This window comes from Zalophus californianus, chromosome 6 (genome assembly GCF_009762305.2).
Source record: "Zalophus californianus isolate mZalCal1 chromosome 6, mZalCal1.pri.v2, whole genome shotgun sequence".
Taxonomy (NCBI): Eukaryota; Metazoa; Chordata; class Mammalia; order Carnivora; family Otariidae; genus Zalophus; species Zalophus californianus.
The window spans coordinates 11,898,450-11,916,433 of record NC_045600.1 but is presented as its reverse complement, the minus strand read 5'-3'; the positions used below and the strand labels follow the sequence as shown (position 1 = coordinate 11,916,433).

The window sequence follows — 17,984 nt, the reverse complement described above, 5'->3', positions numbered from 1 at the left end:
AAAACTTTCTCATTCTTGATTTCTGATATGGTAGACATTATTAATACATGTAATCTACAAAAAAACAAAAACTGTTTGGGGTTCTCAGTAATTTTTAAGAGTCTAAGACAATCCTGAGATCAAAAAGTTGGAGAGATCTACTGATTTAATCATCCCATGTTGATGGATTTTAAAGTTGAGTCTGGTTGTAAAAAACCAGTTTTTTTTTTGTAACCAATGTTACAAACATTGTTGCAATTGTACTTTTTTCCTAACACTTGTGATTGTTTCCGTAGCATAAATTCCTAGAAGCAGAAATGCTATGTCACATGACAGGCACATTTTTATGGCAAATTGCCTTCTACCATAGTTACGCTAATTTTCCCATAGATATATAGTAATTAGCATTGCCAATCTAATAGATTTTAAAATGGTATTACAGGGGCACCTGGGTGGCTCAGTTGGTTACACATCTGCTTTCAGCTCAGGTCATGATCCCAGGGTTCTGGGATTGAGCCCCACGTTGGGTTCCCTGCTCAGTGGGGAGTCTGCTTCTCCCTTTCTCATAGCCAGCCCCCCAAATAAATAAATAAATAATAAAATCTTAAATGGTATTACATTTCAAAAATTTTGCATTTTTTCAAAAACCAGTGAAATGAGATCTCTTTTCATAGCTATTAGTTACTTGTCTTATTTTGCAAATTGCTTATATATGGACTTGTCCTTTTTTGATGTGTTGATCATCTTTCTCTTAACTGATTTGGAAGAGCTTCTGATAGTCATGTAGTGCTATAAATAATTTTCTCTGTTCTCTATAATTTTATGAGATTTTTAAATGTCAAAGAGATGTATTTTTTTCATGTTGCCGTATTTATTCATCTTTTCCTTTGTGGTTTTTGGGTTTTATGTCCTGCATAGGCCTCACCTACTCCAAATTATAAAAATACCTGTATTTTCTTTTCCCGATTGGTGATTTTTAACCAGTTTAAATTAAACCCAGCCTAGAAATGTGGCAGCTCAATTTTGGTGCTAATCTAAATAGGATCTGTAATTGCATGTAATGGAAACTTGAATAATTTCAAATTTAAGATGATAAATTCACAGATGTGCTACATCTCACACCCTACCGCCTAACCCCTGATACTGATGCTTTCTTCTGTCTGCTGTTTTTCTCTAGTTGAGGAAACGTGTGAAGCTTGAAGGGAAAGAACTAGAAGAATACTTGGAAAAAGAGAAACTAAAGAAAGAAGCGGCAAAAAAACTTGAGCAGTCAAAAGAGTGAGTTATTTTCAGAGAGAAGCTTATATGTAAATTACATATAATTTAAGAACTTATTTCCAAGATACAAAAGTTTATTTGAAAATATTTAAATTTTCTTTGAGAAACAAAACAGATGAACGTAGGGGAAGGGAAGGAAAAATAAAATAAGATAAAGACAGAGAGGGAGACAAACCATAAGAGACTCTTGACTATAGGGAGCAAACTGAGGGTTGCTGAAGGGGAGGTGGCTGGGGGAGATGGTATAACTGGGCGATGGGCATTAAGGAGGGCAGGTGATGGAATGAGCCCTGGGTGTTATATATGACTGATGAGTCACTAAACTATACCCTGAACCTAATAATACACCATATGTTAACTAACTTGAATTTAAATGAAAAAAAATATATTTAAATTTTCTGTTGACTTCATTATTTTTGTGAACATTTTTAAATGGTGCTAGAATGCCAGGTTCTTTCAGTGCTAATTTTTTTTTGTTTTTAAAAGATCAATTTTATTTTTTAAAGAGATTTTTTAAATGACCTATATTGCACACGTGTTTCTAATTTCCTGTTCTTATGCCTCTCCTGTGAGGACGTATTGCCGCATGGTATCATCCTCCCTTCTCTCTGAAGACATTCCTTTGATTTCTGTTTCATGGACTGCATATCTGCAGGCAATATCTCCATCAGATTTTTGGTGTTTTTTCTTTGTTTTTTAGTCTGGCAAAGTTCTTTTTATATTTATATTTGAATGGTATTTTTCCTGGGAATATGGTTAGCAGTTTACAGACTTCACTGCTTTGTTTCTGGCAGGCAGTCTCAGACAATGCTGTCATTGCTTTCTTTGTTCCTCTGTAGTGTGTGTGTGTATGTATGTGTTTTCCTCCACTGATTATGATGTACCTTAGTGTGTTATTTAAAAATTTTTTCTGAGTATGGTTGGCACTTTCAGTGGTAGTATTAATGTGTATTTATTAACTGGCAGTTAATGCTATTTTACAAACCTATCAGTCCAATAAAATTATTATCCTTGAATTAATTCAAAAATAATTTTGTAAATATTAATTCAAAATCTGTGGGGACTTTATGACCTTTATCTGTTCCACAATCCTCTTAGGGCAGACATAGATTCCAGTGATGAGAGTGATGTTGAGGAAGACATTGACCAGCCGTCAGCTCATAAGACTAAGCATGACCTGATGATGAAAGGTGAAGGTAGTCGTAAAGGAAGTTTCTTCAAACAGGCTAAAAAGTCTTACCCTATGTTTCCTGCCCCAGAAGAAAGAATTAAATGGGATGAATATGGAGAAATTATCAAGTATGTGAACAAAACAAGCTTTTCTTTTCCAGATTAGATTGTGTATTTTGTGTATAACTCAGTGCGTCATTAGAACTCAATAAATTTGGGGCGCCTGGGTGGCTCAGTCGGGTAAGCGACTGCCTTTAGCTCAGGTCATGATCCTGGAGTCCTGGGATCGAGTCCCGCATCGGGCTCCCTGCTCAGCAAGGAGCCTGCTTCTCCCTCTAACCTTCCCCCCTCTCATGTACTCTCTCTCTCTCTCACTCACTCTCTCAAATAAATCTTTTAAAAAAAAAAAAGAACTCAATAAATTTGGCATTTCTGGTCATACCGTGTACTTTGATAGTTTCTGAAGACCCCACTTGGAAAGATAGAGGACTTGTATAGTTTGAAAGTACAGTATAAAATAGAAAGATTGAACATCTAAAGAATTAAAGAATTAATATTAAAGGGGCACCTGGGGGCTCAGTCGTTAAGCGTCTGCCTTCAGCTCATGTCATGATCCCAGGGTCCTAGGATCGAGCCCTGCATCTGGCTCCCTGCTCTGCTGGAAGCCTGCTTCTCCCTCCCCCACCTACCCCCCCCGCTTGTGTTCCCTCTCTCGCTGTGTCTGTCAAATAAATAAATAAAAATCTTAAAAAAAAAATTAATATTAAAGGCAAAGTAGCAGTTTTATTACCTAGGTATGTGAAAAGTCTAAAAAGGTGAGCAAGACTTTTTTTTTTCCCCACTTAAAGAGAGGTAAGGGGGCACCTGGGTGGCTCAGTTGGTTTAGCCTCTGTCTCTTGATTTTGGCTCGGGTCATGATCTCAGGGTCCTGGGATTGAGCCCTGCACGGGGCTCCCTGTTTAGCAGGGAGTCTGCTAGAGTCTTCTCCCTCCCTCTCCCTCTCCTACCCCCGCCCCCCCCCCCCCCCCGCTTGCTCGCACTCTCTCAAATAAATAAATCTAAAATAAAGAGATAAAGAGGGTAAGGGACATGCACTGGAGAAAGATACAGGATAGGGAGAATTTTTTATGGTTGGTGATGTGTGAAGTTTGGGAAATGGGTTACATCTCAAGCAGTGTTACGCAAATGTTTAAGTTACAAGAGGAATATGAGATAGCATGGGTGGAACCATGGAAAATCAATAGCTTTACACCACTATTGGAAAAACAACTGAAATCACACGTTCTAATCTAAGTTTGGAAACCCTGCTACCCTGTGTGAAGATTCTTCAAGGTCCCCGTTGCTTTCCAGGTGACTTGTCAGACGCCTTAGCACAGTGCATGGTGTCTCTCACAATCTGGTTTCTCCCTACTTTGCTGTTACGATTCTGTACATTTCTGTCAGGCCAGTGTGCGTGCTGTGCTCTAGTGGTACCAGCCTTCTCAGTGTCCTACTCGGCTTTTCCATGTCACACCCTTGCCCATGTTCATCCCTCAGCTTTGTTCTGTCTTCCCCTCCCAGGTCTCCAGCCTGCTGGATTGGGCCTTACAAACTGCTGGGAGCCTTTCCTGTTTCCTCCTTTCCACCCCAACACAGTCTGGGTCCCTCGCCTGTACTTTGTTTGTTCCTCTGTCCTCTGTAATGCCCTCTTGAGCATATAGTGGATTTTAGGTCATTCTTGGATTTAATTAGGAAAATTGCACTGTCTAAAATAGTAGAGAGGGAAAATAACAATCTAAATAGCATTGGTGAGTTTATTTACCATTCCCCTTAATTAGTGTCCAATCTGTTGAGCATATGGACAAGTGTTCTTTTGCTTCAATTTCCTTATCTGAGAAGTGGGGATAAGCATTAAATGAGGTTGTGTTTTTAAGGCCCTCAGCATAGAATCTGACTTGTGGCTCACAACTCCTAGTAAATGCACTTTAAGTGGTTGCTACTGCTATTGCTATTATGTGGATTACAGATGGGGAAGTTGGATTCCAGGGTCTGAGAAGCCACCAAGGCAATCTAGGTGCTGGGTAACAGAGGCCTGCATTCCCAGAGAGGAGTGCGAGTGGATTTGGGGTGGGGCGTACACAAATATAGGAGGTGAGAGAGAACATTTTTAAGTTGTTTTTTAATTTTTTTTAAAGATTTATTTATTTATTTTAGAGTGTGGGGAGTGGGGAGGGCAGAGGGAGAGAGAGGATCTTAAGCAGACTTGGCGCTGAGCATGGAGGCCCAACGCTGGGCTTGATCTCACAACCCTGAGATCATGACCTGAGCCGAAACCAGTAGTCAGTTATTCAACCAACTGAGCCACCCAGGCGCCCCTGTTTTTTCAATTTAACTTAATTTAATTTTTTTATTTTTTAAAAGATTTTATTTATTTATTTGACAGAGAGAGACACAGCGAGAGAGGGAACACAAGCAGGGGGAGTGGGAGAGGGAGAAGCAGGCTTCCCGTGGAGCAGGGAGCCTGATGCAGGGCTCGATCCCAGGACCCTGGGATCATGACCTGAGCCAAAGGCAGACACTTAATGACTGAGCCACTCAGGCGCCCTGTTTTTTAATTTTAACATAGAACTCTCTCTGATATTGGAAGTAAAAATCGGGAGATAGATGCATTCATAATTTGTTGAAATAAAAGCAAAGGCTTTTGAGGGAGCTTATGACTTTGTATCTCAGTCTTCGTGATGTGCCAATGCAGAGTCATATGCTTTCTATTTCTTTGGAATAACTGGGGCTCTTAAGGAAATCGAAAGAGGTCTGAGATTTATAAGAATTGGGAGTTCGCAAGAGAAACCACAGAAACTGAGAGAAAGGATGATTGAAACAAATGCAAGGCCAGGTTGTAACAGTATTTATAATAGCCATGAAAATCTTCTAATGGTGTAGGTCTCTTTACTAGCCCACATGGCGTGTTTTAAAGAGCATTCCTCAGTGGTCAGGAAGAACAGAATATATGCAGTCATTTGGTATTTGATATTATAAAGTTGCACTAGCTTTGCATCAGTTGTGTATTCAAATCTGGGATATGTGAGGAGTCTAAAACTTGTGCCATCTACTAGTTACATATATTATATAATATTAGCTTGCTCGTTACTGCTTCTAATTAGACTTATCATTTAGACCAGAGGATTTCTTAGTGCCAGAACTTCAAGCAACTGAAGAAGAGAAAAGCAAATTAGAATCTGGCTTGACAAATGGAGATGAACCCATGGATCAGGATTTATCTGATGTTCCTACCAAGTGTATTTCTACGACAGAGTCTATTGAAATAAAGTAAGTGCTTTTTGTTGCATTTTTGAAACTAGATTATAAGATAAAATTTTAAGAACTTGAATTATATAATTTACACTGTTTCAAAAGTGAAATTTCTGAATATTCTCTAGTAAGTTTGTACTTTTAAAATTTAATTTCTTTTTCCATGCAAAGACCTGTGAAGTGTGGTGGCATTTTGTTTTCATTAATGGTATTTAAATGCCAGTGTGATTGAATTGGTGGTGAGGTGGGGTTTAAACATTAAATTGCGCATTTATACGAAGAAACATTCTGACCTTTTTCGTAAGTCCAGTAGCACGTGAACTTGTGCAGTTCACAAGTTTAATTTTTCTAAGTGTTTTATAAACATACTCCTTGACTTAAACATCTCCAGGGCCCTAATGTCTTAAAAATGTTACTATAACCTGAAGCAGTAAATAAACCTTTTTTCTTTTGGTACAGTTAGTAACACCAGTAAATCATCATTCTGGAATTTTTTTTAAGTCATTAGAGAGCAAAGTGGTTTATTTGTCTAGTGCTATCATTTAGTATATATTTTGGGGTACAGCTGGTATCTAAATAATGCATATTAACAGTACCACAAAATTCTCTCTAGAATGGCTGTATCAGTTTATATTTTTGCTAGCAGAATTATCCTGTTTCCCTTTCATCCCTGTTTCCCTACCAACATTTGGCATTATCTAACTCTTAACGTCTTCCAGCCTAGTAGGTATAGAGTAACGTATCACTACTGTTTAAATTTGTCTTACTGTGGTTATTAGTTTGATTATCTTCTTCAAATGCTTGTTAACTTTTTTTGTTTTCTGTGAACTCCATGTGCGTGGCCTTCGTGCATTTTTCTCTAGCGGTTGCTGCCTTTTTGTTACTGATTTGCAGGGGTTCATTGTATATTTTGGATATTAGCCCCGGTTGGTGTCAGACAATGCAAATATCCTCTCCTGTTCTGTTATTTGTTTATAAGAATTGTCCATGGTCTACTTTGTTTAAAAAAAATATTTAATTTTGATATAATGAAATAATATTTTCCATTATGGTTTTTGGGATTATATATAAGGAAGTCCCTTCTTGTCCATGGTCACAAACATAATTCGTACATTTGATTCTATTAAATTTAAATCTTCACATTTCTCTTTTATGGCCTCAACTCCTATTCAGCTATTGAATAATCCATAATCCTTCCCGTTCAAATACATATTAAGAATATAACACGTGTATTCCTCAAATCCTCATTTTATATATTGTATACCTTTCTTTCCTGATGATAAAAGCCATCAGTAACATAGTTTTGGAGTTAACTTATCAGAAAAGTAAGCTTGAATAATCCTGTCTAATTACAGAGCCAGGGTTACTTACATAGACTATGAAGGACGCTCTGATGGAGATTCCATTAAAAAGATCATTAATCAGATGAAACCACGACAGCTGATCATTGTCCATGGACCACCAGAGGCCAGTCAGGATCTTGCAGAGTGCTGCCGTGCGTTTGGTGGGAAAGATATTAAAGTGTACATGCCAAAGCTACACGAAACAGTCGATGCCACTAGTGAAACTCACATCTACCAGGTGAGTGTGCTGGCATTTGAGCCATACAGAAATAAATACTTTTTGTTGCAGATGAGGACAGTAGATTAGGAATACAGTGGTGAGTGAGACAGACATGGTCCCCTTGTCTTAGTAGATCTTACGGTTTGTGGGGCTTATAACAAGGAAAGAGCATTTATCACATTGTTATTACCTCTGATAGAGAAAGTACAGGATGTTGTGAGACCCCAACCCAGATGTGGAGGTTTAGAAAAGATTTCCCAGAGGAAGTGATAACTAATCTGAATCCTAACATGTTAAGATGGATCATCAGGGTGGTATAGAGAGTGTGTGTGGGGGGGAAGGGTATTCCAGGGCAGAGGAAACAACATTTGCAAGTGTGTAAAGGTGAGAGGAATGGGGAGTATTCAAGAATTCAGAAGTTTTATAAAAATGCACTGATGTCAAGGGTCTATTCCTAACTGAAAAAAATGGAAGCAGGTATAAAAAGTAGAAATAGCACAGAGGAGAGAATAGATTTTATCTGGTTAGCGGGGAGATAGTGTCAGTTAAAGCAGGAGTGATGTCTAGATTTGTTTGGAAAAAATGGGTTAGAATTCACCAGGCAGCAAAGTTATTCTGGGCAGAAAAGAGGAAGCAGCATTCCAAGAATATGGATGTGTGAAATTCATGGTAATGAAGGAAACAGTAAGTAATTCAGTACTCCTGAAGAGCAGCAACGACTGGAGGGTGAGGCTTATCTATCAGCAGTGGTTCTCAACCTTGGCCGCACATGAGAACCATCTGGGGAACTTTGGGGGTGATGGGGGCACTCAGTGCTCTGGATTTAGTCTCACCAGTTATGTTAGAGTCACTGAAGGTGGGACCCTGGCATTAACATGTATTTTAAGAAATTGCCATGTGATCCCAGTGTGCAGCCAAGGGTTAAGAACCTTTTGGAAAGTAGACAGTGGTCCTAATGATCTCACAGGTCACTAGGTCATTACCAGTCATGGTGAAGATCAGGTGAGTGAAGGATTTTCGAATCTTAATACACATTACCAGAGTTAGGAAATAATAATAACTGGTTATATTTTGTTGTTAATTTATACTCTGGGTTTCGTCTCTCCCCCTCTCTAGGTGAGATTGAAAGATTCACTTGTCAGCTCCCTTCAGTTTTGTAAGGCAAAAGATGCCGAATTAGCTTGGATAGATGGTGTCTTGGACATGAGAGTTTCCAAAGTGGACACAGGAGTTATTTTAGAAGAAGGAGAACTGAAGGATGATGGAGAAGACTCAGAAATGCAAGTGGACGCTCCTTCGGATTCCAGTGTTATAGCACAACAGAAGGCCATGAAGAGTCTGTTCGGGGACGATGAGAAAGAGACAGGTGAAGAAAGCGAGATCATTCCGACCTTGGAACCCTTACCCCCCCACGAGGTAAAAAAGCACATGCCTCCGGATTTTTCTTTTATGTTTTTAACTTTTTTTTTTTTTTTAAAGATTTTATTTATTTATTTGACAGAGAGATAGAGAGCACAAGTAGGCAGAGTGGCAGGCAGAGGGAGAGGGAGAAGCAGGCTCTCTGCTGAGCAGGGAGCCGGACATGGGGCTCGATCCCAGGACCCTGGGATCATGACCTGAGCCGAAGGCAGCCGCTTAACTGACTGAGCCACCCAGGCGCCCCTATGTTTTTAACTTTTTAAAGTATGTGTCCTGTGTAGGCTGATTTTGGAGTTCTAGAAAAAGATTACTTAAGATACGGTTGTGTTGTGCACCCACCAGCATGTGTATATATCCTGACGGCAAGGGAATGATAATTTAAAGGAAACGTTTAGCAAATATTATAAGATACATTATTGTTTTGTAATTTATTTTTTCAGTATTTAAATTTTGACTGTGAGGATTATATCCTATACCTGCTTCCAGTCAGATTTATAGTTTTCTAAGACTGAAACTCTTGAACTCCATTTTTGTATGTTGTCAATTCAGCTGAAATCACTTTTGGTTCTGATATAGTTAGAAATCTTTTATTAAGCATAGATATAATTTTAATATAGTATTTACATGTTCTCAGGAGATGCTCTAGTTAGCAAAGACTTCAGGTAGTTACCTTACAACAACAGTGTTAAAACTGTGTAATAAGAGTCCTGCGTGCATGTCGGGGACTCTAGCCTTTCTGTGCAACCAGAGTAGAGAGACAGCTTCTGTCACTGGATTCCCTTCTAGTAATACTCTTTAGACTGGGGGAGGAGTAAGAATCTTTTTTTCCCTCTGTGCGAAAGCTAGTGCTCTTCAAGGCAATTTCCAAGTAGCAGCAATAAGTTGAACCGCTTGTTTTTCTGATTCTAAAACCTTTGGCGTCTGTTGCATTTACTCTCAGGGAGAAGGGAAGGTGAGCGTGGGATCAGGGGCGAACTCCCCTGGGAACTAAGTGAAGGACTAGAAAATGAATTTTTGGTTCATTTCTGCCTACTGGCGCTCTCCTTGACCCCCTCAGGCAAGTGGGTGAGTGAAGAGCATAACATCACCAAATGTCTCTCTGTTACTGTGAGGCATGACTAATAAAATTGGGAAACATTCAGAAAATGTGAAGGGCTTTGTGATGTTAAATAAGGAGGTAAAATTCAGAATAACAACTTGGAATGTGATTTACAGCCTTGATAGATCTGTCAGAGGTCTTCAGGGAATGATACAAAGTATCTTAGAGATCATGTGTTACTTCACTTTATTCAGTACAACTGTGTGTCTGGTGTTTTATCTGAAGTTATTCTTTCCCTTTTAACCTTTTCTAAGGTTCCTGGACATCAGTCAGTTTTTATGAATGAACCAAGACTGTCAGACTTCAAACAAGTTCTCTTACGGGAGGGGATTCAAGCTGAATTTGTAGGAGGTGTACTTGTTTGCAACAACCAAGTAGCAGTCCGTAGAGTAAGTATGTTTTTAATAAGGGATGAATTGAACAAATACTTCCTTCTGATGCAATGCCATTTTGAATTCTGTAATTCTTGATTGGTAATTTCACAAACTGAAGACCATAATTGATATTCGTAATGATGACCTTAAAGGCTTATAAAAGTGACTCTCAAACAAATGATGTATAATTTTATTATAAAATTTCATTATTTGAATCCTGATATTTATGTGTCTTTGTAAAATTCATGATTTGAATGTTATATTCATATTCTCTGCAGAGCAACCCATTTTCAGACCAGTCACCAAACAACCTAGTTAATATATCTTGTTTATTATGTCTGCATATTAATGAAGAGGAAATGTACGAAAGATTTTTTTTTTTACTTTTACTTTCTAGACGGAAACTGGACGCATTGGATTAGAAGGCTGCCTTTGTCAAGATTTTTATAGGATAAGAGACCTTTTATATGAACAGTATGCCATTGTGTAAAGGATATGATGTCAAGAAGTATCTGTTTGACCTTTCTAAGAAAAAAGCGTTCTTATTCTAAGCTTTTGCTTTTTTGTTTTGTAACATACAAAAAGAATTGCCAGAAAAATTTAACATGCGTTAGATTTTTAAAAAAATGTAAATAGAGTCCATTTTGCTGATGTTCAAATGAGCATTCTACCTTTTGGCTTTCAGAGTGATAGAGATCCTAACAAGTGTGCAGGCCCAAGAATTGAAGGTGATTGGTTTCCTCTACAGACCCCTTATTCTAGAAGGGCTTTTCACTTGAATAAAACAATGCAACTTAGCAAACCAGCTCATGGCCTTAGAGAAACATGTTTGCGTGTTGTGAGTTCTTGCAAACGGTTTCTTAACATTTTCTGGAATGAAAAGTGAGAATTATTTAGAAAAGATATGCTATATAAAAAATAACTGGTGGAACAGTTTTTTGGGGCCTAGTGTGTTTAAAAAACAAAACAAAAAAAAAGATTTTGTGCTCTAACTCTTCTTTTGAATTCTGATAGGCAGTTGTCTTCACATGGGGCATATCTCCTTACCTTACCTGTATTTCCCAGTCAGTCAGTCTAGGAAGGTGGTGCACACTTGGTTCAGAAATCAATTTTTATTTCTCCTATTTCTTGTTTTATAAAGATGTTCAGTTTGAATTACAACACCATCATTTGAATACACATAATGCAGAAGAACTCCTTGCCGTGTTACAGTCTTAAGGATTCTGTATACATTTTAGCTATCAGCTAGGTTACTTCAGGAAACTGTTTAGTGCTCTGTTTTTAAGGAAACAAATGTTGAACCTCATATTTTTATAAGGTAATAGTATAATTTAAAGGTGTAAATGTTTTCATCTCTTAGGCTTGCTCCCTCCTAAGGTTGCTGAAGCAGTGGATGGATTTTATACACCTCAGTACAAAAATAATACTGAGGTTGGATAAGGTCATCCTTTCTGTGTTCCTGTCTTTGTTGGGGCTGGCAGCCCTGGTATTCTATAAGCCACTTGTGTTTAAGAGTAAAAACTGAACATATGCAATTTTCATTGAACTTAAAAATGAAAATCATGTTGCTCTCTTGTAATCTGTTGATGCTTTTTCAGCATGTAGCTTGATCATGGCAGTCCTTGATCTTTACTTCTTAAGTATTTAAGCCCTCTTCCTCATACTTCGCATTTTTAGAAGGATCATTCCTGTTTAACTTATATGGATCTATGTACAGTATGGTACTACCCAGTGATATCAGACTAGAGTTAATATTCTCTTTCAAAGCTTACAGAGAATTTATTGTGGATTACAGTGCTAACACAAAGTTACAGTCTTCTGATACCAAAAACCAGAATGCAAAACAACATTACAGAAGGTGACAATAAAGAGTATTTTTTTTTTTTTTTTGGTAGAGCTTTGAAAAAATTTCACTTAAATTCTTATCACTGAAGAGAATAGCCTGGAATCCTGTTTATATTCCAGGAGAAAGAAAGTCAGCATTTGTTACATGGCTTGGAGCATCTAGTTATACATATTACATTGCAATACTGATATTGAAAAATTATTTCTCGCTTAGCCTTTTTATTGTCTTATGAAAAAGGAATTAAATTTTAAAGTACTTCTTGAAGATGGCTGTGCTAATGTCATTGGAAGAGCAATACTTTGACCTGTTTCTTGATGACAGAATAACTAAAATTTCTAAAATGAAGACATTTGTTTAGTGTTAGTTACTTAAGAAAAAAATAAAGACCCTATAAATAAATCCTGAACTCACAGGAATTTTCAGATTTTGTTTAGAGGCAAACTGAATACAAGTGGACCATCAGCTGATATGCAGAAATAATTTGGTTAAAGAGAAATTTTATTGTAGTATTTGTTACAATGGATTATAAATGTCAAGTATCGTTGCAAAGTTTTCTATTTTCATGAACCAGTAGGTGGTCTGAAATAGAAGTGAGGAAATCAATTTTCTAAGAAGGGACTTTTTTTAAAAAAAATTGAAATTTACATACCATAAAGTTCACTCTTTTAAAGTATATAATTCATTGGCTTTTAGTATATTTAGAGTTGTGCAACCATTACCACTCTCTCATTCCAGCACATTTTCATCCCCCCCCAAAAGAAACTCTATGTCCATTAGCAGTCACTTCCCGTTTTCCCTTCGCCCCAGCCCCAGGCAACCATCAGTTTATTTTCTGTCTCTATGGATTTGCCTATTCTGAATAGTTCATAAAAATGGAATCATACAATATGTGGCCTTTTGTGTCTGACTTCTTTTGCTTGTATAATATTTTTGAGATTGATATTGTATCATGTATCAGCATTCTTAATGTGGTTGAATAATATTCCATTGTGTGGATACACCACATTTTGTTTATCCATTCTTCAGTTGATGGACATTTGGGTTGTTTCTGCCTTTGGGCTATTATAAATAATGCTGCCATGAACATTCCTATATAAGTTTTTCGTGTGGATATATGTTTTTAGTTTTGGGGGGTATATACCTAAAATAATTGCTGGATAATACAATAACTCTTGAGAAACTCAGATTTCCAAACTTTATTTCTAAACTATTTCCCAAAAAAATGCCTATACTATTTTACATTCCCACCAGCAGGATTCAAGGATTCCAGTTTCTCCACATCCTTGGCAACACTTGTTACCCTGTTTTTTTATTCTAATCATCCTAGTGTGTGTGAAGAGGTATCTCATTGTGGTTTTCATTTGCATTTCCTTAATGACTAATGATGTTGAGCATCTTTTCTGTACTTATTGGCCATTTGTATGTCTTTAGAGAAAGGTCTGTTCAGATTCTCCTGCCTATTTTTTAGTTACCTTTTTTGTTGTTGAATTATAGTAGTTTTTAAATACAGTTTGGATACCTAAATCCTTATCAGATATGTGATTTACAAACATTTTCTCCCATTCTGTTTGTTTTTAACTGTGTCCTTTGAAGCACAAAAGGTTTTTTGATGAATTAGGATTTATGTTTTTTTCTTTTGATTCCATGTGCTATTGGTGTCATATCTTAGAAACCATTGCCTCATCCAAGGTCACAAAGATTTATACCTTTTTCCTGTGAGTTTTATAGTTTAAACTCTTGAGGTCTTTGAGTCCTTTTGAGTTAGTTTTTGTATATGGTATGAGGTAGGGGTCCAGTTTCATTCTTCTGCATGTGGCTATCCAGTTGTCCCAGCAGGGTTTGTTGAAAAGACCATTTCCTCATCACATTTCACCTTTGCTGAAAATCAGTTGCTCATAAATGTATGAGTTTGTTCTTGGACTCTCAGTTCTATCTCATTGATTTATATAATATATCCTTATGCCAATATCACGTTGTCTGGATTACTGTTGTTTGAGGTTGGCAAGTGTGAGTCCTCCAACTTTGTTCTTTTTCAAGATTGTTTTGGTTTTTCTGGTTCTCTTTGGATGTCAGTGTGAATTTTAGAATCAGCTTATCAATGTCTGCAGGCAACCCATAGGGGGGAAAAAAGTAGTTGAAATTTACAGCGTAAAGTCTTCCAACGTTATGGCTGAGGAAGACTGGAATTCATCTAATTCAACTCACTTATTTTACTATTGGATGAATGGGCCTCAGGAAGCGAAGGAATTGGCTTGAGAGCCTCGTAGCTGGTCAGAGTGGGAGTGGGACCCAGCCTTATTGTCCCTTCATTCGGTACTAAATGAATGGATCTAGAATCCTTACAGAACCTACTGAACACTAAGTGAGTTGAACTAGATCAACTCCACAGTCCCTACCCTAACATTATGAGATGTAAGGCTGTAAACTTCAACTACTTTTTGTCTTCTGTGCTGTTGTGCTTGAGTTCCTTAGTTATGTCCACGTTGTGTAAGTGTACTAGTGGTTAGTAATCCGTGCTTGAGATGCTGATTGTTTTGGGGCTGGCTGTTCCTTGCCACCGCCTTCCCCTCTTTTATTCATCCATTCAGTAACTATAGAATGAACATATAAGTGAAGATGTAGTGGGAACTAGAGAAGGAACATTCAGATCTGCCTACCTGAGCAGGGATCAAGGGGGGGTGTTTTTCTTCTCCTTTTGCCTGTGTCTTACTTTTAACCACCTCAGATGCATCTTTGAGAGAATACCAAAAATTACCAAAATAAATAAACCCAGGACTTTGCTGGAAGTGAGAGTATCTTTGTTCTGTCCTCTCTCACTTCCTCTCTCCTCCCCACAGTGTGCGCACACAGCTCTCTTTTTTGGGGGGGGGGGGGCGTTGCTCAGGCCTGTTTCATTTTAGTTCTTGAAATCAAAATACAATTGCAAGGAGCAAAATAGTGTGGAGAGTTTTAAATTTCTCTTCACTGTAGTTGAAGTATATGTGCCTTCTTTGTGAAGTTGTTAATGGATTCCATGGATCCTGCTCAAATTTTTGATACTGAGTGATGATCGCAAGTGGAGAATGTATGAAGGATTCGTAAAAGCTTACCACATCATTTTCTGAGGTTTTGTTGATTGTAATGTTCAATATCCAGCTTATTATATTTCCTTCATTTCCTCTGAAATTTTTGTTTTTAAGGCACTGCTAAATTGTGCATTCACAACTAGTGAAGTCCTTCTAACCAATCTCTGTGGGAAGCTGTTTTTATTCCAAGGGTGCTGCTGCTGTCCCTGTTTTTAATATTTTGGGAGCTCTCATTTCTCTTTAGATTCATTTACCAAGCTTATGAGGAATGTAAATTATTTTAGAAACAACTTGCAGTCTTGACCCAACATGACATTATCCCTTGACTCTAAATGAAGGGCGGGTGGGGGGGCGGGGAGATTAAAAAAAAAAAAACCTCTTCTATAGAAGACATTTGCTACCATTGGAGATTTTTTATATTAAAGAGTTATTTAACCCCAAACTATAATTTAAAGCAGAATATACCAGAAATCATAAAGATATTCTAATTTCCAACGTTAAGTCATGGTTCAGGTTAAATTTCATATTTAAATATCAAAGGACATAAATCTATTGAGATCGTGTAAATCCTTTATCAGTTATGAGAAAAAATTACTTAAATGTACAGGACTCAAATTCTCAAGGTTTTTCCATATATGTGTGATTATTTTTTTCCAAGGAGATAAACCATTGCAGGAAGAAAGAAGCATGTTTAATGAAGATTCAGAATATTGTACATTTTTAATTGTTAAGTAGGATTTTATATCTACATTATTGTCCATTCAGAAAAGCTGCTTCCACATTTGTTTCAGCTATTCTTTTGAATAGTTTTACCTGAGATAATGAAAGCATCAAGCAGCGATTTCTCCAGTAATACAAAAACCAGTGTAATAAATTTCTTATAGCCAAAAGACCACTTTGTATATATTTAATTCTTTAACTTATTTTGAAATAATTTTAAACTGATGGAAAATTTACAAGAATCGTCTTAAAAATCTTATATATCCCTCGCCTGTTAACATTTTGCCCTACTTACCTTATTCTCTTACCTTATACCTATTTACCTTATTAATTTTTGAATTGTTTGATACCAAGTTGCAGTTATGATGTCCCATTAGCCATAACTACAGTACTTCCATCAAAATCAGGAAACCAGTATTGATAAAATTCTGCCATTTAATCCACAGACCCCATTCAAATGCTACCAATTACTCTAAAAATGTCCTTACAATAATCCTTGCCTTTTTGCTCCAGGGTCCTGTCCACGGTGCTGCATATGTTCAGTTAGGTTTTCTCTCCTGTTTTCCTCAACCTGGAGCACTTCTTTGGTTTTTCCTTTTTGAACAAAAAATTTTTTAAAGACCTTGATATTTTTGAAGAGTGCTGGCCAGTTACTTTGTAGAATGACCCTTACATTGGGTTTGTCTGATGCCTCACAATTAGAATCCGGTTATGAATTTTTGGCAGGAACACGAGAGAAGGGATGCTGTGTTCTCTGTGTTCTATCAGGAGGTGCTTGGTGTCTGTTTTTGCCATTGCCAGTGATGTTAATTGTTAATAATTGGTTATGTCTGCAAGGTTTTTCCACTGTGAAGTTAATAAGTATCTTGTACTTAATAATTAATGAGGAATAAGTGTCTTATGGGGAGGTACTATGGGACTATATCAATATCTGTTTTTGTATAAATTTTTATCCTCTGATTTTAGCATCCATTGATGATTCTTATCTGAATCAATCATTGCCAAATGGTGGCTTTCTAATGATACTCTTACATCTACATGTAATTGGCATTCTAGTGTCATACTTTCTCTTCTCCCCCATTTATTTGTTTATTTATAGCAGTATGGAACATGGATTCTGTTTTATAATCTACAAACTATCGTGATTGATTGTGAGTCTCTAGTTGCCCTAGATCTGACTAGTGGGAGCACTCTCAAGCTGGCTTCTGTGTTCTTTAACATGGTCTCAGGTTCTTTTTTTTTTTTTTTTAATTGTGTGAAAAATAACATTAAATCATCTTAACCATTTTTTTTAAAGATTTTATTTATTTATTTGATAGAGACACAGCGAGAGAGGGAACACTAGCAGAAGGAGTGGGAGAGGGAGAAGCAGGCTTCCCGTGGAGCAGGGAGCCCGATGTGGGACTCGATCCCAGGACTCTGGGATCATGACCTGAGCCGAAGGCAGACGCTTAACAACTGAGCCACCCAGGCGCCCTTAACCATTTTTAAGTGTACAGTTAAGTAGTGTTACGTGTATTCACGTTGTTATGCAACAGAGCACTAGAACCTTTTCATCTTGCAACGCTGAATCTCCATACCCACTAAGCACTAACCCCCAGGACCCCCCTCCCAGCCCTTGGTAACCACCTTTCTACTTTGTTTCTGTGATTTTTGACTGCTTTAGATTGTGAGTGGAATCATAGAGTATCTGTCTTTTTTCGTGACTAGCTAATTTCACTCAGCATAATGTCCTCAGGGCTCATCCGTATTGTAGCATGTGACAGGATTTCCTTCCTTTTCATTTATTTAAATTTTTTTCCTTTTTAAGGCTGCATTTTTCATTGTATGGATATACCACATTTTCTTTATCCATTTATCTGTCAGTGGACATTTGGGTTGCTTCTACCACTTTATTATGACTATGCTGTGATGAACGTGGGTGTGCAACTATCTCTTGGAGGTGCTGCTTTCACTTCTTTGGGCTATGTATCCAGTGGGGTTGCTGGGTCATATAGTAATTCTATTTTTAATTCTTTGAGGAACTTCCAGTTGTTTTCCATAGTGGCTCCATAATTGCTTTCCCCATGGTTCTTTGAGCACTTTCTTACTTTGAGGCACCACAAGGTATTTCAGGTTCCATCTTGTGTTATTCCTACCCTGTCCTGGGATCAGATGTTTCTCCAAAGAGTCCTGTTTTGGTT

At 37.5% G+C, this 17,984-nt stretch overlaps 1 protein-coding gene across 13 annotated transcripts in view; it reads left to right on the top strand.

Annotated features, from left to right (window-relative positions):
* Nucleotides 1-12,422, top strand: part of CPSF2 (cleavage and polyadenylation specific factor 2) — a 32,978-nt gene extending 20,556 nt beyond the window's left edge. For 12 of the 13 annotated variants that reach the window (XM_027569704.2, XM_027569713.2, XM_027569711.2 and 9 more), the window contains 7 exons: nucleotides 1,157-1,257; nucleotides 2,356-2,556; nucleotides 5,581-5,733; nucleotides 7,071-7,296; nucleotides 8,395-8,694; nucleotides 10,051-10,185; nucleotides 10,568-12,422. In XM_027569704.2, the coding sequence (XP_027425505.1) occupies nucleotides 1,157-1,257; nucleotides 2,356-2,556; nucleotides 5,581-5,733; nucleotides 7,071-7,296; nucleotides 8,395-8,694; nucleotides 10,051-10,185; nucleotides 10,568-10,660 (1,209 nt within the window). In that variant the 3' untranslated portion in view covers nucleotides 10,661-12,422. The remainder of the gene's footprint in view (nucleotides 1-1,156; nucleotides 1,258-2,355; nucleotides 2,557-5,580; nucleotides 5,734-7,070; nucleotides 7,297-8,394; nucleotides 8,695-10,050; nucleotides 10,186-10,567) is intronic. The other variant, XM_027569714.2, reaches the window with a different exon arrangement.
* Nucleotides 12,423-17,984: the final 5,562 nt, after the last annotated feature.